Source organism: Rhinolophus sinicus, linkage group LG12, assembly GCF_036562045.2.
Source record: "Rhinolophus sinicus isolate RSC01 linkage group LG12, ASM3656204v1, whole genome shotgun sequence".
Lineage (NCBI taxonomy): Eukaryota > Metazoa > Chordata > Mammalia > Chiroptera > Rhinolophidae > Rhinolophus > Rhinolophus sinicus.
The window spans coordinates 1,827,481-1,848,891 of record NC_133761.1 but is presented as its reverse complement, the minus strand read 5'-3'; the positions used below and the strand labels follow the sequence as shown (position 1 = coordinate 1,848,891).

General features: G+C 60.1%; 1 protein-coding gene across 1 annotated transcript; it reads right to left on the bottom strand.

The window, feature by feature from the left end:
• Positions 1-9,914: 9,914 nt before the first annotated feature.
• Positions 9,915-21,068, bottom strand: GPR20 (G protein-coupled receptor 20). Its single transcript, XM_019713920.2, has 2 exons — positions 20,937-21,068; positions 9,915-12,551 (listed from the first exon to the last, which is right to left on the bottom strand). The coding sequence occupies exon 2, from the start codon at positions 12,519-12,521 to the stop codon at positions 11,445-11,447; it is 1,077 nt and encodes a 358-aa protein (XP_019569479.2). The 5' UTR covers positions 12,522-12,551; positions 20,937-21,068; the 3' UTR covers positions 9,915-11,444.
• Positions 21,069-21,411: the final 343 nt, after the last annotated feature.

Below are 21,411 nucleotides of genomic sequence, written 5' to 3'. Positions count from 1 at the left end.
TTGTGGGTCTTGGTTTCACACGCAGGGCCTCAGTGGCCAAGGACCCAGATGGGCATGATGGGGCGTGGGAAAGAAGCGAGGGGGGCTGGGGGCTGGGGACAGGACAGGCTTCGCATTAGGTCCTTGAGCCTTCACGAGAAGCTCCTCTGCGTGTTCCGTGTCAGGTGTTTGGGGAGGGAGACACACCAGATGTGAGCCCTTGCCAGGGGAGCTCACGGGCCGTCAGGGGCGTGAACCTGGCTGATGGTCATCCAGCACGGCCCCAGTTGTAATGGAGGAGAGGACAGGTGCTATGGGAGCGTGGGGCACAGGGGCCGCCTTTGCTCAGAGAGGGAGAAAGCTTCCTCGACACGATGGCAGCAAGTTGTGTCTGGGAGGATGAGTACACGCTCATAGGGAAAGGCAAGCGAGGAAGAGGGAACAGCAGGTGCAGAAGTGGGAAGGAACTGGAGTGTAACCGGGGGTGGAGATCAGACAGAGATTCATTAGACAGGCAGCCTGCCTGCCCTGGGCCCCCAGTCAGATGGGGAAGGGCCCAAGTCCTTCTGCAGGTGCCTGATTCTAACACGTGTCCCCAAGGCCTGCTCTCATTCTGCAGGGTGCAAGCTGAGCCCAGAGAGGGTGCCCACTCACCCTGCGTTACACAGCAGAGGAAGCTTGGTGAGATGGGAAAAGGCAGCGTTCTGCATCTGGCCTCACCACTATGGCCGCAGCAATTAAGGCAACTCCTATGACTGGGGGCTCCAGCCTGACACCACTCTCAAGTCTCACCAGCCTTGGCCCTCTTGGGTATCACGTGGTACCACTGGGATGGTGGGGGGTCTTCTGTGATGCCCCGAGAAATACTTCTAGTTTTTAAATGGAGGGCAGTGCTTAACCCAAGCATCGGTACTCTCAGGCCCAAACATCTGACCTGGTCCTTGGTGGCGTTTCCCGAGGCCCATGGATACTCATGCCTGTTTACTCACCGTAACTAGAAACCAGCCCCGCTCCCGTGGCTCCCCTGCTGAGGCTGGTCTGGGCTGAGCAGAGGTGAGAATTGGAGGTAAGGCGCACCCTCAGATCTGGGAACAATGGCCAGGTCTGTAATTAATATTTCAGCAACACTGATATCAACACTTTGCATCTCCCAGACTCTTCCTCGTCTGGTTTGTCCACTGTGCTGTTTGTAAGTGATGTGACCTTAGTCGCACCTTGACGAGGAGGGAGACACAGCTCGCTGCTCTCTCTAATCCGAGTCCCACCTTCTCTGCTGCTGAATCAGGAGCTTTAAAAGTTTTTAAAATTAAATTTATTGGGGTATCATTGGTTGATAACATAAATTTCCGGTGTACAACTTTATAATATGACATCTGTATACCCTATTGTGTGCTCACCACCCAGAGTCTGGTCTCCTTCCAGCACCATATACCGTGTTTCCCCGAAAATAAGACCCAGCCGGACCATCAGCTCTAATGCGTCTTTTGGAGCAAAAATTAATATAAGACCCAGTCTTATTTCACTATAATATAAGACCGGGTATAATATAATGTAATATAATATAATATAATATAATATAATATAATATAATATAATATAATATAATATAATATAATATAATATAATATAATAAAATATAATATGATACCGGGTCTTATATTAATTTTTGCTCCAAAAGACGCATTACAGCTGATGGTCCGGCTGGGTCTTATTTTCAGGGAAACATGGTACTTGACCCCCTTTACAAGGTGATCCTACAAAGTGTTTGCTAAAAATAACCCTGTCAAACATTCATAGATGTGGCATGCTATTGTAGACCTTAAATACTTAATAAAAATGAGAGCGTACCCCAAATAGATTTTCACAGAATATGAATTTTTTAAAAATCTGGTTTTCAGTCTACACAATATCCTGAAAGACCCAGGTGCCTGGGCCTCCACCATGCCTGCTTCTTGTCCCTCTCTCCCACCTCCAACTCAGCGTGAGCTCTGCGGTCAGCCAGGGCTGGGTGCCAGTCCCTGCCCTGCACCTTCAGAGCTGACCAGCTGGGGGCTCCCGCTGCAGTGGAGCCAAGCCGGACGGGCGGTCTGTCTCCCACCTAACCCTGTGAGCCCTGTGTGGAAGTGTGATTTCTCCCATTTTATAGAGGGGGAAACTGAGGCTCAGTGTGGTCCCCCACCAAGGCCCAGAGCAGTGTCTGAGCAGCAGGCTGGCCGACCCCCAGTGTTCCCACCCTCCCCTGCTCCCTGCCCAGCAAAGCTGAGCTCCCTCCATGCCGTGGACCACACGGGGCTTTCTGTCCCTCCCTACCCAGGGAGGGCTGCAGACCCAGGCCTTACAGTGGCAAGGCCCCTTAGGAAGGGACCAAAGGACCTAGGGGCTGTCCAGGGCTGGGGAGTCTTGTTCCACCTCTCTCTCTCTCTCTCTCTCTGTCTCGTTCCTTGTGTGGCCTCAGCCTCCTGAACCATGGGGTCCCTGAGGCCCCTTTGACTGGGAGGTGGGGGCTGTTCTGAGATGGGGAGCCACAGCTGGTCCTCAAAGTGCTGCCAGGCCCGGAAGTCTGAACGGAAGCCTACTTCCCAAGGAAGGGGGGATGCGATGGAGGTGGGAGGGGTGGGGGCAGAGGCAGGAGCCGGCATCAGTCCAGGGCAGGAAGCAGCCTCCAGGTCCGTGGCCCGGTTCCCCCTCTGACCACGCAGGGAACTTGGACCCACAGGCTCCTCCCCTCCCCAGCCTCAGCTTCCTCACCTGTCAGATGAGGTGGGCGATCCCTACCTCCTCACGGCTTGAACAAGATCGCAGGTGGCACAGGGCACTGAGACTCTACACTCTACCAGAAAGGACGCAGATGCGCTCCGATGCGGCAGCGGCCGGCTTCCCAGGCTCATGGCAGCGTCCCACTGGGTGAAGGGCTGCTTCCTGGGGGGCTGGGGCAGGTGGCCATTGGTAGGGGCCTCAGTGGTGCTCTCATCCGTGAGTGGTGATGGGAACATTCATTTATTTGAGTGGTTGGCGTGGCCCAGGGCTCAGAAGACAGTAGCCTTTGCCAAGGTTGGGCCACGGGCGCCAGGGTGGTGGCGCCAGGATGCCTCTCCTTGGGAACCTGGTTGATGTCCCTGAGATCTGGGTGCCAGGCCCTGTGCCCAGCTCCATGGACCCACCCTCAGGGAGTGCCAGTCTGACAGGAGGGAATGGGACTCACTATGATGGGGCCCCGGGTGGGTGGGCAGGATTTGCAGGCCCTGCCTGGGCCCTGGGGGCGCTGGAAGGGGCAGAGGCACAGCGTGGCCCAGGGCACGGAGCTGGAAGGGGCAAGGCCACGGAATCTGCCTTGGGGCCCCCAGAGAGAGCCAGCCCTGCTGCCACCTTGGTCTTAGGACTCTCAACCTCCGGAAATGTGACAGTAAATGTGTGCTGTTTAAAGCCACTAAGTTTGGGGCTGCTAACCGCAGCCCCAGGAGACAGAGCTTTCCTGGGCCCCTGCCCAGCAGCCATCAGGGAACAGGATGGGTCAGGCCAATCCGGGACCCCAGTGTTGGTCACTAGAAGCCCTTAGATGGTCCCACCCACAGGCATGGCCCACGGAGACAGGTGGACATGGGCTCAGGCTGGCATAGGGCTGGTACCCGCCCCCTCCCCCCACCGTTGCACTCAGGCACTTCTGGAGGCAGGTTGCCTGTGGCCCCCAGCCCCACGTGTGCCTAGGGTCCCTCCTAGAGTGGCAGGTGGGGGGTGAGGTGGAAGTAGCTGGAGTCTGCAGGCCAGTCACTGGGGAACTTTAGGGTCCCCCTGGAAACACAGCCAGCAGGGATGGCTGAGCCCAGCGGCTCACATAGAAGTCACTTTCCGGTGTTGCCTCACCTTTCAGGCAGCCCAGCCATTAGCACCGGGCTTGTCCGGAGGCAGTGCTGGGCGCGGCGCGTCACAGGTAGTACAGACTTGACGGTCACTCAGTCTCTTCAACAGTCCTGTGCAGTGTCATCATCCCTGTTTTCCAGATAAGGAATTTTTTAACAGGCTTTTTTATGGAGGCGAAATTCATGTAACATAAAATTAACCGTGTTAAGGTGAACAGTTCAGTGGCACATGGTAGAGCCACAATGTTGGGCAGCCACCACCTCTATCTTGTTTCAGAACATTCCGTCCCTTCGAAAGGACACCCCATACGCGGTAAGTGGTCACCCTATCTCCTCTCCAGCGCCTGGAAACTACCAGTCTGCTCTCCGTCCCTGTGGATTTGCCTGTTCTGGACATTTTGCAGAAATAGAACCATACAATACACGGCCCTTTGTGTCTGGCTCCTTTGCTGTAGCCTGAGGTTTTCAAGGTCCGTCCTTGTCGCAGGGTGTCAGCGCCTCCTTCCTTCTTACGGCTGAGTGGTACTCCAGTTTGTGGTTGTCTGCATCTGCGGATGGGTATTGAGCTGCTTCTGCCTCGTCGCTGCCGTGAATGGTCCTGCACAGGTCCTGAAGCAGCGGGGAGGGGACTGCCCGGAGCTCGGGCTGTTTGGCTGGGAGCCTGGGTTTGAACTCCTCTTTGCTGGGTCCGGCTGTGCTCTCTCCCGTACTCCTCGCTGCTCCAGCCTGGCTGGCGCCACAACTGGGGACCATGACCTGGTGTCTTCTGCACCCCCAGGGTGAGCCCCGCCTGAGTGTCGGGATGGGCTGGGGAGGCGTGAGCCAGCGTGGAGTTCCCTTCGCACGGTGTGAGCATGTGAGATTGTGCAGGGACTTCCTGCCTGGGGTAGCAGATTCATTAAGTCCTGCAGAACCCTGAGGTCTCAGAACCTGGGAGTCTCAGAACCCTGGGGTCTGAAGAGTCAAACACTGAGCGTCCAAGGTTTCAGGAGACAGAGAGTCCTGAGCTGGGGACGTGCCCCACCCCTGCGCTGCAAAGCCCTGGGACAGCCACCATCACCCGCTTGAGGTGAGGTCTGCTGGTCCCTGTTCTGCTAACTGTCCACATCCAGCCAACCCCTGCCTCCCTCCTGGCCTCCCATCCTGCACCCCTGTCCACGCCCACAGGCCCTTCTCTACCCCTCCTTCCCCAGCGACCCCTGCCCATCCCTGCTACCCCATCCCGTACCCGCCACACCAAAGCAGGCCTGGGGACAGCCGGGAAGGCCTGTAGGGAGGACCCCAAAGGAAAGACCCCGAAGGATGTCAGGGCGGGGAGAGGTGGCGGGGCCCCCCGGGTGTCGATGCCCTGCTCTAGGGAGGGGTGTGTGCTGCTCTGACTGGAAGGCGATTCTGTTTCTGCTCCTCGTGCCCCAACCCTGTCCTCCCACCTCAGCCTGGGAGCGGGGAGTCCTCTGTGGGAAAGGACAAGCTCTGGGCCTAGAAATAGCCAAGTGTGGACAGAAATAACCCTGGCCTCCAAAAAGAACATGGAAAATTAAATAGGGAACATTAGCATTTGCCGGCACTTTCCACAGCCATTGTCTCGTTGGGAAGGTGGCATTTTTATCCTCAAGTTTTAACACAGGGGAACTGAGGCCCAGAGAGGGGAGGTGACCTGCTCAATCTCCTTCTGCCAGTGAGCCCAGCCTTTGATCCCCGTGCTTCCCAGGACATGGACTGTACCTCCTTACCTCTGAGGCGCTACCTCCACAGTGCCTGCTGCCAGAGATGCCCTCGCTTGCTACTCTGAGAGGCAAACTCCTACGTATCCTTCAAAACCCAGCTAAAAGTCACTTCCCCTGGAAAGCCTTCCCCAATCCTCTGGCAGGCAGTTGAGCCCAAGCATGGATCCCTACCAGAGTCTCACCAAACTGAATTGGAGCCGTGGGCTCACTGAGACGGGATTTTTGCCTCATTCATTGCTGCATCCTCCAATTCTATGCCAAGGAGTGTAGTAGGTGCTCAGTAAGTGCTTGTCGAATGATCAATGGACTGTTGTCACTAACACGTGAGTGGTGGTAAGTTGAGTCCCTGTCCCCCTGCATTTTTATCACAACAACCTGAGAACTTGGCATTAGTATGGCTATTTTACTGATGAGCTCAGAGGTCACACAGCAACTAAGGGCTGGACCTGGGATTTGAACCGAGCCCCACAAGCATGGATCTTTCTGGAGAGCTCACTTATGTCTGGCATAAGACTTGGGTGAGACTCGGTGGGCAGTGCTTCTGGACGCCCAGCCTGTCCACTCCCTTCTTCCCTGTCCCTTGGGCTGGCTCTCAGGGGTGGCATCCGAACACGCTTCCTCATGCTCAGTACCCCCTCTGGGGTCTGACACCATCTGCTGAGGGCTCCTCCCAGGCGTGGGGGACATTTTCTCCCAGGAGCACCACAGCACACATCTCAGCAGGGATTCTGTGAAGTGCTACCTGCAGCCACTCAGGGGGACCCAGGAAAGGGAGACAAGGGCGTGGTGAAGCCGGCCAGAAGTCCACGTTTGCGGGACCTGGATGGCTGTCTTAGGGGGTGGTTCTGGGCTCATCTATGAATCACATTTGCCTCCCTCAGGCTGGCTTCCCGCTACTTGTCCCCTTTGAGGGGGTCCTTGGCATGCAGAGGCCTGAGGCTACTCCTGTGAGGGGGGCAATGGAGGTGTGGAGAGGCCACGGAGCAGAGAAGAAGGGAGTGTGTGGAAGGTTCTAGAGCCATCACAGTGAAGAAAGACGTAAGAGGATTTCAAGGTTCTGGTTTAAAAAATTAAGGTTCTGGGGCTCCAATGTTGTTGCCATCTCTGTGGCCACCCCAGTTCAACAAAGGCCTAGTGGCTGGGGAGGAGGAGAGCAGCTTTGGGGACAGGGACAGGCTGTGGCGGGGGACGGGCTTTGGTGGGGGATGGGAAGGACAGGATAAGCAGCAAGATAACAGCATCCCAGAGGGAGAAATGGGGCTGGAAGGTGCCCAGTGGATCCTGGCTTCTGCTCTGGGAAGGGCCCACTGAGAGGGTCTCAGGGCACAGCCGCCACACTGCTCCCTGGGGCACCTTGACGGGATCTTCCTGGGGTGCCCCAGGGAGCATGTGGGGGGAGGCCAGTCCCACCCGGCCACTCCAGGGATCCATGGGCTGAGCTGGATGGAGTTGGCCTTGTGCCACCCCACCCAGGATGCCCTCCTTAGGTGAGCCAGGGTGGGAGCTGCCTCGTGGACGGAAGGTGGGCCGATGGAACCATAGGCAGTGTCAGGCCAGGGACTATTAGAAACTGTCTCTCTCTCTGTCCCTACAGGCAAGGCCTGTCCCCTCTGCCTGATAGGACAGGCCAGGGACCACTGGGTGACTCATACCCAGTCCAGCTTCTCCTTGGTGTCCGACTGTCTGTCTCCTGCTTCCTCACCACCTGGTTTGGGGTAGGTGCCAGGGCTGCTGTTGGAAATTCAGGGCACTGCTTGTCAGGACATCCCAGCCCTTGGGCGTGTTTCTCTCCTGCTCACAGTGAGCGGCTCAACTCCAGGCTCTGTGACTCAAGGCAGGTGTCCGACCTTCTCTGGGCTCAGGAGATGGTGAATGAGGTGACGTCAGGCCCAGTCCACAGCCCATGAGGAGGCGCTGGCTCACCCTCCACCCTCCCCTCCTGTTGTGGTCACCTCACCCAGCTCCCCTCTGGCAGGTGGGGAGACCAAGTCCTGGCATGAGGGGCTGCATTGAAGTCAGCAGAGTGGGAAGGGCCTGCGTCTCCCTGACTCAGTGTCACTCTTCTCCCCAGGCAGGCCAGATCCTCAGCTCCTCCAAGCAGTTTTCCAGAATTGCCAGCTCTAGGGCTGCCCCTCCAAGGGTCAGGGGGCAGAGCTGAATTGAAAGGTCACTGCCTGCCCACCACAGTTTGGCCGCCTCTCCCAGGCCAGCAGCGCCACCTTGTGGCTTCAGGCCTCCAGACACCCTGGCCCAACTGGCATTCCCAGATCAGCTGGCTGGAGAGGCTGGGCCAGCCCTGGAGGGGCTCCCCAACATCACTGGCCTCTCTGAGAATCCAGGAAGCCTGCACCCAGGACCGAGCCCAAGATGTACCCCCAAGCGCTGTCCCTCATCAGGTGTGTGCAGGTTCCAGGGGAAGCTCAGAGATGGGGCTTAAGCTAGAGGAGTGGGTGACAATGGGGGAGGGTCTCAATCATTGAGACCATGTGGGGAGGGGGCAGATGTCCTGTAGGGAGAGAGACCTCAACTTATACCTGGCAGAGGGAAGGTAAAGGACGCTGTTGAACGAATGAATGTGCTGGGCCTTCCTGGGGACAGTTGTTTCCTTCCTTAGCTCAGTTTAATCACTAGAGCGCTGACTGAGCAGCATGTGTACCCCCCGCACACACGCACAATACACATGTATGCACAATGTGCACACGTGGCAGACAAACACATGCACACTCGTGGTTCATTCTTACAGCCGGACTTCAAGGTAGGTGTCAGTTATCCTCCCTTGACAGAAGAGGAAACTGAGGCTCGGGATGGCACATGTCTTGCTCAGGGTTGGAGAGACTGGTGTGGCCAAGGGGGCCCGGTGTGGGTGGGACACGCTGCTGCCCCTGCCTGAGCTCAGTGCCTGCAGCGCCCACCCTAGGCTGGGCTGTGACACCCTCTCCGTGAGCCTCTGGCATTAGGGTCCCAGGAGCTGCCCCCAGCAGCCCCCCTTGGCTTTGCTCTGGAGAAGACGGGGTGAGGTGGGACGTCAGACCCCTGGACCTCACCCACGTGCACTACAGCTTGACCCTCGACCCCCCGCAGGCCACTAGGAGGGGGCACCCATGGAAGGGTGGGATGGAGGACGACCCTCACAGGTCCCAGGACTCCATGAACAGGTCTCCCTCCTCCCCCCTCCTGCTTCTGGGCTGCCCTCCTCTTGGCCCCGGGGCCAGGCAGTTCTGGGTGGGGATTATAGCTTTTTCAGGTGGCGTTGGCTATCCTTGGCTTGGTTCCACTACATCTCTGAGCCCCCGTTTTCTCCTCTGTGAACTGGGAACATAGACCCCTCAGGCGTGGGGGGCCTGCCCCTTAGGGTGTGAGGACATGGTGGTCACTGACCCAGGAGTGTCTTCACAGCCTTGAGAGTCCCCCTCACAGCCACGTCCTGGGCTTCCCTGGCCCCCTGGGGGAGGGCCCAGAGAGCCTGCTGAGGGGACGGGAGGAATGTGAAAAGGCAGGGGGGCCACAAGTGTGGGACATCAGGGTGGGACATCCATCTCTACAAGGCGCCCCTCAGGCACCAGAGGTCTCCAGGAAGCCGGGGCAGGCGCCACTGTGACATTTCCTGCTATTAATGGAGCTTAATCTAAACAGGCCCTAATATTTACCTCCAGACGCCTCCGGCCTCAGAGGGTGCCAGACAGCGAGAGTGATGAGCCCGTCCCGTCAACGCATCCCCACCTCAGCTCTTCCCTGGGCCAAGGACGGTGCCCCAGCTGTGTGTGAGGCAGGAACTGGGGGCTAGAGGCCAAGGTTTGAGTCTCCTGGATACTCAGTTTCCCCACCTGTGAAATGGGGTGACAATCCTGACTTCCAGGCTTATAGGGAGGTGCAGAAGGGACAACTCAGTGACGCTCTGGAAGCCCACAGGTAGTGCTGCAGTCCTCCCTCTCCCTTGCGTGCTGGCTAACTGACCATCCGCTCCCTCTCCCTCCAGGACATACCTTTGGTGATACGACAGGACACTGTGGGCATTCCGGCTGCCCTGCCCACATCCATGTCCTCTCCCTGGGCAGGTGGAGTTGGGACCAGGATGGGGTGAGGACCCAACATTCTGCAGGTCTGTGCCCCCAGGGCTTGCACCCACACCCAGCCCAGAAGGCTGCCACCTGCACCCCCTCCACCCTCTGGGGGGGCATCAAATCTGCCTATTAGCGATGGCGAAACTATGAACCCACCACCCCAGCCCTTCCTGGGAGCCCCCGCCTGTCCACAGCACAGTTGAGTAGAGGGGGGCACACATGGCCCCCACCTGGCTCAGTGCCCCACCGTGACCCCTGCCCACCAGCTGAGTTGAGGTCACAAAGGGAATCAACAGGTTTAATTTAGGATGAGGACTTCTCGTTAAGGAGACTGTTTACATCAGATATAAATACACAGGCCGTCTCACGTCACTCGGGCTTTTGGAAAATCCGGAGGGGAGGCCATGAGGAGGGGGATGCAGAGATCTCACACCCTGGCCCCCGTGGGACCCAGGACAGTGCTGGCCTGGCCTCTGGGACTCAGGAGGAGGAAGCAAGCATCTGTGGGAGTGTGGGCGCCCAGTCTCCAGCAGCTGCAAGGTCAATGAGAGGAGTGGGGTGGGGGCACTGAGGCCCTTCTAGCGAGGGTTCTGCATAGGTGGCCATCAGACTGAGTTCTCAGAGGTGTGAGGTCGGCCCCATTTCCCACCCCAGCCCCGGAAGCTTGAATGGTAGAAGGCTCCCCCTGGGCTGGGTGTTCTTGCAGTCTCCAAGGACCCCAGGTTGGATGGTTGGATTGCAGACATGGGGACCAGAAGCACGCAGAGGCAATCCTGGAGTCCAGGTCAGAGGAGGCGATCAGAGGCCAAGCCAGAGAAGTGCTCCCTCCCCAGAAAAGGTGGGAGACAGGATGAGCCAGGTGACAGCCGCTGGCCAGAGCTCCTCTGCCCTGAGGGGAGAATGGCTCCAAGTGTGGGGATGGCAACCGTGGGCCCGCAGGCGTGAGTTTGAGCTGCTGTGTGTTTTTGCTCTTGGCTTTCTCATCAGTAGGATGAGGCCATGAGCCCTGCCACCCTCCTGGGGCAGCAGGCAGGGCCTCTGGGACCGTTCTTGGAGTGGGGGCTTTGGGAAGGTCTGAGCAGTTTCCGTGGGACAGGCACGGGGGTGCTGAAGGAAGTGGGACTGATTCTGACCCAGCCATTGCCTGGCTGTGGCACCATACTTGCTGAATATACCCTCCCGCACCGCAGAGGGGTGGGAAATCGCCTTTGTGGGCTGGTTGCACCTTCAGGTGTCACCCCAAATATCCAACTACTGGCTCAGAGCAAGGCAGCCTCTGGGCATCATACTGCCTTACCGTGTGACTCATGCACACCCGAGTGGGGGTCCTGCACTGAACCCCTCACGTCACTCATGTAACACTGTGTCCCGACATTTCCTTTCTGTCCTTGTTCTCTGTTTGTGGGGGAGGGATGAAGAAAGGGGAACAGGGGACAGGGAGGGGAGGTGACCTCTTCAAGTTGACTTTTTAACCCTCCGTGGAATCCCCAGTACCTAACACATCTTTGTCTCTTTTTCTGAGGACCTCTTTGTGGGGACAGAATGGCCCAGGCAAGGAGCTCCTGGTTACCCCTCTGAGTTTTCAATGGACACAATATATACTCTAGGGATAGTAAATAATCAGCATTCAGACCACCACAGCCCACCTAGAGCCTGTGGCAGACATTGCTAATCAAGCAAAGCACAGTGGCTTTAGAATCTCCCTAGCCATCACCAATTGATCAAGGTGAAACTGATTTGCCACCCAGGTAGAGCTGGCCCTGACCGGGAACGCTCGGCCCGGTCCTGACCTTTGGCCCCCTTGCCAGGTCCCGGCAAGACTACGCCTCAGGCCCGTTAGTCAGGGCCTGTGTGAGGGCGTGAGGGCCGGTGCTGAGGATGTGACAGTGGCCTGAGCCCTTGGAGCTCTTGCGCACGCTGATCACATCGCCAATGCCGGGCTCGCACTCTGTTTCATGCCGGCGGAAGAGGCCGCGGACGGTGGCCTGGAAGCCGCTGGTGACGAAGCAGTAGACAATGGGGTCCATGCAGCTGTTAAGGCTACTGAGGGTCACGGCCACGTGATAGGCCACCAGGCTGGAGTGGCGTGGCAGGTCAGGCCACAGCGCCACGGCCACCTGGCGGGCATGGAAGGGCGTGAAGCAGACGAGGAAGATGACGAGCACGGTAAGCAGCAGCTGCATGGCCCGCACGCGGCGCTGGCGGCCCTGCTGCAGGCTCGGCCGCGACAGCGCGCACATGATGCGGCCCGTGAACACGCTGATGACCAGCAGCGGCAGCAGGAACTCCAGCACGGTCAGCGCGAAGATGCGGCAGCAGGGCCCGCCGCCGGCCGTCACGCCCAGCACGGACAGGGTCACCGCGCCGGCCGCCAGCCACACGAAGGCACATGTGGCTCTGGCGCAGGCCGGCTGGCGCCAGCGGCGGGAGCCCTCGGGCCGCACGATGGCCAGGTAGCGGTCCACGCAGATGCAGGTGAGGAAGAGGACGGAGCAGTGCATGTTGAGGAAGTAGCCGAAGACGTGTGGGAAGGCACAGCGCAGGCAGCCCCGCGTGCCGTAGAAGACCGCGAAGCGCGTGGGCAGGGACAGGCCCACCAGCAGGTCGGTCACCACCAGGTTGATGGTGTAGATGACCGACGGTGTCTTGGCCCGGGTGCGGCAGCAGAAGACGTAGAGCGCCAGCCCGTTGAGCACCAGCCCCGCCAGGAAGATCACGCCGTGCACGGCCATCAACGCCAACCACAGGCCCGGGAAGGTGGCGTGTAGCTCCTCGTCCAGCAAGGCGAACAGCTGGAACAGGGCCGTCTCCGGCACGCTGAGGTTGGCCCACGGCGGCACTGCCACGGTGGCGTTGGAGGCCACACTCGGGGGCCCCGTGGGAGACTCGGAGGGCATGATGGAGGCAGGCGGGCACAGGCCCCGGGCCTGGGAGGAAAGAGATGGGGTTACCCTGGGGGTATTTGAGCTCTGCCTGCAGGTGGACCTGGGTGGTCTGCCCACCAAGCGCCTCTGCCTGGCCGGGCCCTGGCACTTGCCATGTTGTGCTCTGGCACAAGGTGAGGCCTCGGCACCTGCTCCTCCCTGTAGCAGGAGAGGAAAACCCTTGCCACCGTGCGGAACCACCACCAGGACTTAGAAGACAAAGGTGAGGGGTATGGCTCAGGTAGGAGGGTAGGGCCAAGTGTGTGCTGTTGCAGCTCTGATTCCACTTCCTCCCTTACTCTGTGCAACCTCAGGCAAATCACTTAGCCTCTCTGTGCCTCGTGTCCTAACCTAGGCATTTGGGACTGAGGAGCTGCGAGGATTCACTGAGCACAGCAGCACCCAGCACATACATGGTGTCAGATAAACCAGTGTTCTGCTCAGACAGAGCCTGGCCCATGATCACCCTGCCCCGATGCTCACCCCGCTGACCCCGGGCCCGTGCGTCACGACTGCTGTCCTCCAGGCCACCCATCTGCTCTTACCTCTTCCAAGCCTGGCACCCTGGATGAGCGTCCTCACAAGGGACTTTTCCCAAGGGGCAGGGATGGGGGGCTGAGAACCAGCCTCCCTGGGCGCCCCAGCTCCCTCCTAGCCCTGAGAGACAAGCACCCTTATCTTGGAGGCAGGCACAGAGCGGCTTGCGGGGGCCAGAGCCTGGAGCCAGGTCCCAGGGGCAGCAAGGCCTGAGTGGGTGTCAGTTAAATAAACGCTGTGCTCCCGGCCCATCCACTCCCAGTGGCCCAGACACTCTGGTGGGGGCGGGTTGGGGGCTGGACGGGGGCTTCCCACTGTTTATGTTCCTGCTGAGCTGTTTAACTTGCTGAGATTTATCCCTTTATTTATAAATGAAGGGTTAAAGGCCCCCAGCCCCACCCCGGCTGGGCCTATCCTCCAAATAAGGACATTTCTGGCTTTTTCAGGAGAAAGGAGAAGGCTTTGGGAAGAAGCAGGGAGGCGGGCTGCAGTGTGTCCTCCCCCACCTGCAGGGGTGGAGGGAAGACCCTTCCCCCTCCTGGGGAGGAGGTCAGTGAGGCACGTGCTGTGAACAGGACACTGCCCACTCCCCCGGGCCCGCTGCGTGGCCTCTGCTACAGGCTCCCTCTGGCAGCTCCTAGCCTGTGGAGCAGGGACTGAGTCCTGCCTGCTGGGGGGGCACCAAATGCCCAGCCTGCCGGGGGTCTGGGCACTAGTTGAGGCTCAGGTCCCAATCTGGCCTAGAGGGAGGCATGGGCAGGGCAGGCAGCTGCCTCCAGCCTTGGGCTCAGAAGGGTCAGTGCCTGCCCAACGTCACCCAGCTGAGCCTGTGCCTCTGCACCCTTGAGGCCGTGGGTGGGGTCAGGTGCCGCCCAGGCCTGTGACCAGCCCCTCCAGCCACCCCCAGCACACGCGGCCCAGGCCTCGGCTCACAGGGACCTCTGGGTGGGCTGCCTTCCACTGGGTACCCCAGCCCCTAACATACAGGGTGGACGGATGCAGGTTAGGGAGCCGGGGAGTGGGAGGGACACCTGGGGCAGGGAGAGGCCCCCTGGGGTGTGAGGGGCCACCTGACGAGGCTGGGCATGGGGGCTGGGAACCTGAGGCTTGGGGAGAAAAGGTCCCGGAAAGGAGAGGGATGACTCCTAACGTGTCCCTTCTCTACTATGAAAAATCCATGTGTGGCAAAACACAGGAGTCCAGGAGCCAGCCCGGGAGACGCATGGCACACAGTTTTTGGACTCCTTTCCACGTGCTTTTCAGTTTTCCAATGTGTCTGCACTAGGCCGGCTTCAGTGTCACAGAGACAAATAATAAATATCCCAGAAAGTTTCCTCTGGGAGAAAGGCCCAGGGTGACGCTGGCTGCAGGGACCCTGCCCTCCCAGAAAACTCCCCAGGGCCAGCCTTGCATGCTGGCCTGCAACTCAGTCACAGTGCTGGGGGTCCAGGCCAGGGCTGCTGGGGGCGGGGGCTACACAGGATGCTCAGGACACCCCAGAGGTGAAGAGAGAGATGTCAGCCAAGCACATGCTGATTCTCAGCTCTGAGAGTCTGAACCCTGACCCCAAACAAAGCTGACGCCTGATCTCAGTAACGTGATGAACCTTGATATCTGTGAGCCCGGACCCTGGTCACAGGCTGAGCCCTGATCCTGGTCACAGGCTGAGCCCTGATCCTAGTGACACAATCAGGTTAGTTCTCTGTCACACTCTGAGCCCCGATCCCAGTGACAGAATGAGGTTAGTTCCCGGTCACACTCTGAACTTCATCCTAGGTCATATTCTAAGCCCTGATCCTGGCCTCAGTGTGGCCCTTCCCTGACTTTCCCCATCTCTTCCCCTGTTTTCTGCTCTATCGGGCTCTAGCTCTGTTATAAGACCACTGCCACCCTACCCCATGGGGCCACCCACACCCAGCTATGCCCCTCATCTCTCACAGTCATTCGTACTGATTTAAGTTCAAGGACACCTCTCTGGGGCATCTACTCATGGCCCTTCCATTTTGAAACTGAAATGGGGAGACTGCAGGCCTGTACCTGGCCCAGGGGGCTGGGCCTTTCGGGCAGGTGGGCTGCTGAGAGCCCTGCAAACCCACCCTACTGGGCTCTCCCCTCTCCGGGGCAGGAAGAAGCAAGGTTGGGAGTGTCTGGGCTGAACAGCCCCCCTCCTGCCTACCCCTGCATGGCCTCTGGAAGGTCATTTCTTCTCTGGGCCTCAGTTTCCCCCCTGGTCTCCAATGCCTCAGCTCCTACTCCTCCACACCCCACAGGATGGCCCCCTACCAACCCCTAAATCTGCTTTAGTCAAGAATGTGCCCTTCTGGGGGGCCCTGAGCCCTGGGCAGAGGCCCCCATCACCTTCCACATTCCCAGCATGCCCCTGGTCCCTCCCCTCCCACTGTCCACACCCCCATGGGAAGGTGGGGCCAGGGCGGTGTGGGGATGTCACAGGCGGCCATGGCCAGGCCGTGGGTGTTGTGGGGAGGGTTTGAACAACACGAGGAACCAGAGGAAGTGTCACTCTAAGCCTCAGTCTCCCTGCCCGTAAGGTGACGTGATGACAGCACCTTCTCCCTGCAGTTTCCCAGAGGACTCACGGGGCTGGCTCCTGCGTAGTTGCAACCCCTCCCCACCCGGTCTCCAGACCTACTCCACTCACACAGGAGGAGTCTGAGGCTTTGGGAGGGACAGGGTAGGACTCAAACCCGCATCTGACTTGCCACACCCCATCTCTTCCCCATTCTCTGCTGAATACGGGGCTGTCTATCTCTGGACCCAGGGCACGGCCAGACCCTTGGTCCTGAAAGGCAGGTGGGGCACCCAGAGAAGCAGCCCCCTTTGCTGGCAGCACATGGGGGCACCCACTCCCCACGTGCCTGTCTCCCAATTGGCCTCTAAATACAGCCTGGAATGAGGGGCAACAGGAGAAAAGTTCTCCTCTGTGGGGCCAGCCTGGCGCAGGCCCACCCACCCAGTCTGAGGGGGAGGCGTGAGCCTGCCCTGGGAGCCAGTCTGAAGGAGCAGGAACAGCCCTGGGAGCCAGTCTGAGGGGGGTGGCATGGCATTGTTCTGGGAGCCAGTTTGAGCCCTGTCCACGCCCCTTCCTGGCAGGTGCCTTGGGTTTGGCCAAAGTGGAGCAGACTCGAGCTGGGGCCAGCGGCGGTGCCCAGTGGGCAGAAGCCATGCCCTTGTAGTGACTGGTGCGGTGCTGGGAGGCTCGTCACTTCACCAGCTAGGCACTGCCCACTGCCCCAGCCTGCTCTACCTATCCACACTCAGGTACTTCCCTGAGCAGAAAAGAGGGGTGTAGTCTGCTGTCCAGGGGCTCAAGTCAGTGGGGTAGGGAACTGGGTGGAGCCAGAGAGAGTCCTGGCCCCAGCCCGGACTGTCCTGTCCAAAGCCCGGCTCCATCTCAGAACTGTGTGACCTTAAAGCTGCTGAGCCTTGGTTTCCTCACCTGTCACGTGGGCAGAGCAAGAACCCACCTCTGAGGCTGTATGGATGCTTCCTCCTGAGAGGGTTTCAGTGAATGGGGGGATTGGAGACAGGGCTGAGTATGAACAAAGGAGGGGATTAAGGAAAGGGGTCCCCTTTGGAGGAGGGCAGCAGGATGTCGGCAGGGGTGGGCATGGGCCAGGCCTCGTAGAGTGGGTGCGTCCTGGTCCTGGGTGGGGCTGAACAGCTGGTGTGCAGCTGCAGGAGGGAAGGAGGCAGGGGCGCAGGGCTGAGCACCCGTCAGCCCCCACCGGCCAGCTGCCTTCCACTCCCCCACTGGTTTTTAGCTCTGTGGAGGCCCCTGTCTCCCTTCTTTCGTCCCCTCTTGTATCTCAGAGGACATAAGGAGTCTCAGGGGCGGGTCAGCAGCCTGCCCGGGCCTCAGTCTCTCCAGCTGCATGACAAGAAGATGACTGAGGGCACCTCCGGCTCTGAAGGGCTCTAAGCCCTGAACATCCCCGTACCTTCAGGACCAACCCTGGCAGCACTGCCTGTGTCTCTGGACCTTCAGGCACAAACCCTTAAGACTGTTCTAGAAGGCTCTTCCAGGGAGCAGAGCAGAGGGATAATGCTGGACTCCCGGGGGCTGAGGGGCTGGGGCAAGAGCCAGGCCCAGTGCTTCTCAGGGAAGGAGGAGGCCCTCCCAGACCTCAGGCAGGACTGCCCAGCCTCCCTCCACCTTTTGTGGAATAGTCCTTCAGTGGCTTGGCCCAGCTCACTCCGCGAGCCGGGGGCTTGGGCTCCTGCTACACTGAGCCCCAGGCTCCCCCCACCCCCGTCAGCTATCAGCCAGCCCGCCAATCACTACCAGCCTTGGGACTTAGCTGCTCACCTGGTGTGGGAGTGGCCCGAGGTGGAGGGCGGGGCAAGGGTGGAGGTTGGGTGCTGTTCGCTGCGGCCCGATGCATGGTGAGGGTGGCCCTGACCCCACCATGTGCAGACCTGGAGCCCCACACGTCACAGGCTTTTTGGAGCTTTGCCCACTGCTGCAGGCGACCGAGTCTGCCTCCCCCGTCAGACTGAGCACCTTGAGATGAGGCTGCGGCGCAGGGGCGGGGGAGGTGCAGAGTGCCATCTGTCCCGCCAGCACCCAGAACAGCCGGGGCACACAGTGGCTTCCGTCTTTCTCTTTGGCTGATGAACGCGAGTGAGCCAGTCAAGGCCTGCAGGGTGAGGCCCATTTCTCACCCTGGCATTCAGTGCCCTCCCCACTTGGCCTGGCCCCTGGTAGCCTGGTGCCTGCCTGGAATCGGCTTCCACCTCAGCTCCATCCTCACTACCAACCAGTCCTCCCAGCTGAGCCGGGCTGACACCTCCTCTAGGAAGCCCCCCCAATCATTTCCCTCCTCTCACCTTTGGTGCTCATTAACAATATTCGATTCAAGTCTCAGAGCCTTAGTTCCCTCACCTGTGATGCTGGGACTCATGTTTGTTGAGTGAATAACTGAGCAAACCAGTGAATGAAATCTGGCAGAGTGGCTGGAGTTGCCGGGTGCAGTATGTGAGAAACAGCAGATGTCCCCACAGAAGGGGCATGCTAATGATAGTAACAGTGCTAGAAGCTCGTGGTTTCCCCACCTGAAGAGAAGTCCTGCCTGGGCCCACCTGCCCATTTTGGGGGATAGTTCCGGGCATCCAGGGTGCTCAGTACAGGACTTCTGAGAGCCTCTGTGAAGCTCTCAAACCCAGGAATCTTCCCAACGGGGAAGAACGAGCATATTTTCCCAAGTCATTTGACCCTGTCCCCTCCTGGGGCCTCCTCTCTATCCAGCCTTATGGCTACACCAAATTGGGGGGGGGGGTTGTGCCCCGCTGCCTCCACTCACAGCTTGCTGGGTCCCTGCTGCGTGACCAGCAACGCAAGGCCAAGACCCTGGAGGCACAGGGTGCTGGGACCTGCCCACAGAGACTGAGGGGAAACCTGGGCCATGCTGACCTCACCTCCTTGGCAGGTAGGGGTGTGTCCTGACCTCTCCTTGGCTCCTCCCGAACCCCTCTCCCCATCCCTGCATGTTCTCTGTGGCTGCCCAGCCAATCCCACAGCTTGGCTGCCTCCCTTCCTGCCATATACAGGACGGCAAGGGAGCCTGGCCTCAGCCATGGGGCAACAGGTGGCTGCTGGGAGTCTGGCCCAGATCCCATGTGCTGCCTACAGCTGCCCCCCAGGGCCAGGAGGGGCAGGCATGGAGGACAGGCTCAGCCTTTCCCGGACCACGGGTCCAGGTGCCATGCTGGACGCTGTGCAGTCCTGGGCTCTACAGACGAGTAAGCAGAGGCCCAGAGAGGTGCGTGACATGCCCTGGGTCACACAGCATGAAATTTGTGGAGCTGGGCATCAAAGCCAGTTCTACCTGCTCCCAGGCCCAGGCAGGGGTGGGTGGGACCAGGCAGGGCAGATGGGCATCTCTAAACCTGGGGTTTGTGCACAAGGTGATTCTAGGGCACAGACTACCCATGTGTGCTCATGCCCCTGATGGGGTGGCCCTTGTGGCCTTCAATGGCTAAAATAGCCATTACTGATTGGGTGGTTGGGCTCTTTGAGACCCCCAAGAGGGACCAGGCTGGCCTGGGGTCACCCAGCAGGCCCCAGGTGGTGCCGGCTGAGATCTAGGTCCCCGTCCCGGCCAGGGCTCCCTTCACCCAGCTTGGGGAGAGGAGGCACTTGTGGGTGTAGGTGCAGTGCTCTCAGAGGGTCACCTGGACTCCGTCACAGCTGACTCTGCCTCACATTTTACCATCTGATGAAACGTGAGTTTCTCTGGGAGGGGCAGCCCCAGGCATCGCTGTCCTTGGTGGTCCTGTGGGTGCTCAGACAACCCTCTGTGCCACCTGGTTCATCCCTCACCTCGTCTTGACCAGGGCAGCTGCGGAACGCCTCCTCGCTCCACCAGCCCAGCCTGTCCCGGGGCAGCGGACGGGGTCCTGGCTGCACCTGCCTGGCCTCTGCCTGGCCCTTCTCCCGACAGGTCCTCAGCCCCGGACGCTCAGGCTTTGCACGTGCTGGTCCCTCTGCCTGGCGGGCCATCTCTGCCCATGTCACCTGCTGAAGATCCTTGAACCTGCAGTCACCACCCCACACACAGTCCTCCCTGAGCTCCTCTGACCTCCTGCTGCCCTGGACACCCTTCCCTGAGGCAGAGCCGGAACCCCACAATTCATTGTTGGCTCCGAGATGACCTCTTCCAGGGTCTCACTGACCCCTCCCCAGGTCCCCCCAAGTGGGTGTTGCCAGCCCCATTCTGCCCGTGAGGAAACTGAGGTACAGGGAGGTTAAGAGGTGCATCTGAGTTACCCAGCTGGGGGTGGGAGCTGGGGTTTGAGCTCTGCCTTGTGGACCTTCCGGCCTGCAGCACAGAGAAGGGATCAGAAGCCGGGGGCAGCAGCTGGCCCAGGCCTCAGATCCAGGAAGCCGCTGGAGGGGAGGCGGCCCTGGGCAACCCTCTGGCAGAAGCACTTGGGGGCCGGTGGGCAGGTCCAGCAGCATGCCCGAGGGCTGTGAGTCCAGCGGCCGTCCCGGCCACCCCGGCCACCCCGGCCATCCCTTCCGTTCCCAGTCCTGCCCAAGGCTGCACAGCTGCTTCTTGTCTATCCCGCCCCGCACCCTGGCCACAGGCCAGTTCCCAACCCTCCCGCCTGCCCCCCCTCGGGACAGTGTTCCTTCTCACAGGGCAGTTACAGCCAGCGAGAGGCAGGCAAGGGCAGTGCCAGCTCCAAGGTCCATGCTGGGGGCCGGCCGGAGGGCCCGAGTCTCAGTTTCCCCACCCCTAAAAGGGTGGTGGAAGGGCAGAGCTGGAGCACAGGGCCTGAGCTGTGGAATGGGAGGGCTGGCTCTCCACAGGGGGTGTGCCCCCACACACAGATCCTGTCCCCATGAGCCCCTCAACCCCCAGCCCTGCCCCAGCCTGGGGGAAGGTGGTGGCCGACGTCCCAGAACTCGTCAAGTGCCTCTGGGGTCCCCCATCCTTGTGCCTTGACAGGTGGGGAAATCAAGGCCCAGCTTTGGGCACCCAGCGGACGGTCACTGCTAGTGCTGAGTGAGTGAATGAATGAATGAATGAATGACATCCAGAGAAGGGGCTTGCGGGTCCAGCAGCACAGGTGGGGCTCTGGGGCAGGGGGGACACCGCACAAGCCCTTGGGAGCTCTCCCTCCCGCTCTCGCACCCAGCCTGGCCAGCTCTAACTGCCCTTCCCTAGGGGCTCAGTTTTCCCACCTCTACAATGGCTCCCCACTGTGCAGAACTCAAAGCCCCTTCCGCAGTTATCCGGCCCCTCTCCCCCTCCCCCTGCCTGCATGGGGAGTGAAGACACCGGCACTGACCAGCTGGGGAGGCCAGGCCAGCTCCAGAGGACTCACCTCACCTTCGCCCACCGGTGGCTGGAGACAGAGCCCGCGCTGCCTGAGCCTCCCGGGGCAGCTCTGTGGCTACTCGGTCAGGCCGCCCATAAGCGCCTTCCTGGGGCCTGACGTCAGGCCGGCGCCCGGGTCTCCTTTTGGGCAAAGGCAGCAGAGGTGGGGGCGGGGTGGGGGCGTGGCAGGGGCGTGGCGGCTCATTTTCCTGTACTCCCCCTCCCCAGGGCCCCCTGAAAGAGCTTGGGTCCAGGGCCCTAGAGGAAGGAGCTTAGGGGCTGCAGAGTCCACAGCCCCGCCTGGCATTGGAGGAAACTGAGGCACGGAGGGGTGGGGCCAAAGCTGCACCGCGCAGGAGGGGAAGGAGGAGAGCTGGGAGGGAAGGCAGCTCCAGCCCTGGCTCTCTGTCCCCGCAGTGACCTGTCTGCGGAGGCCGCAGGGGCCCAGGAGAGCACAGCTGGCACTCACTGTGGGAGGTGGG

Excerpts from the sequence above, each read along its gene's own strand:
- GPR20 (XM_019713920.2), bottom strand. The coding sequence starts at position 12,521 with ATGCCCTCCGAGTCTCCCACGGGGCCCCCGAGTGTGGCCTCCAACGCC.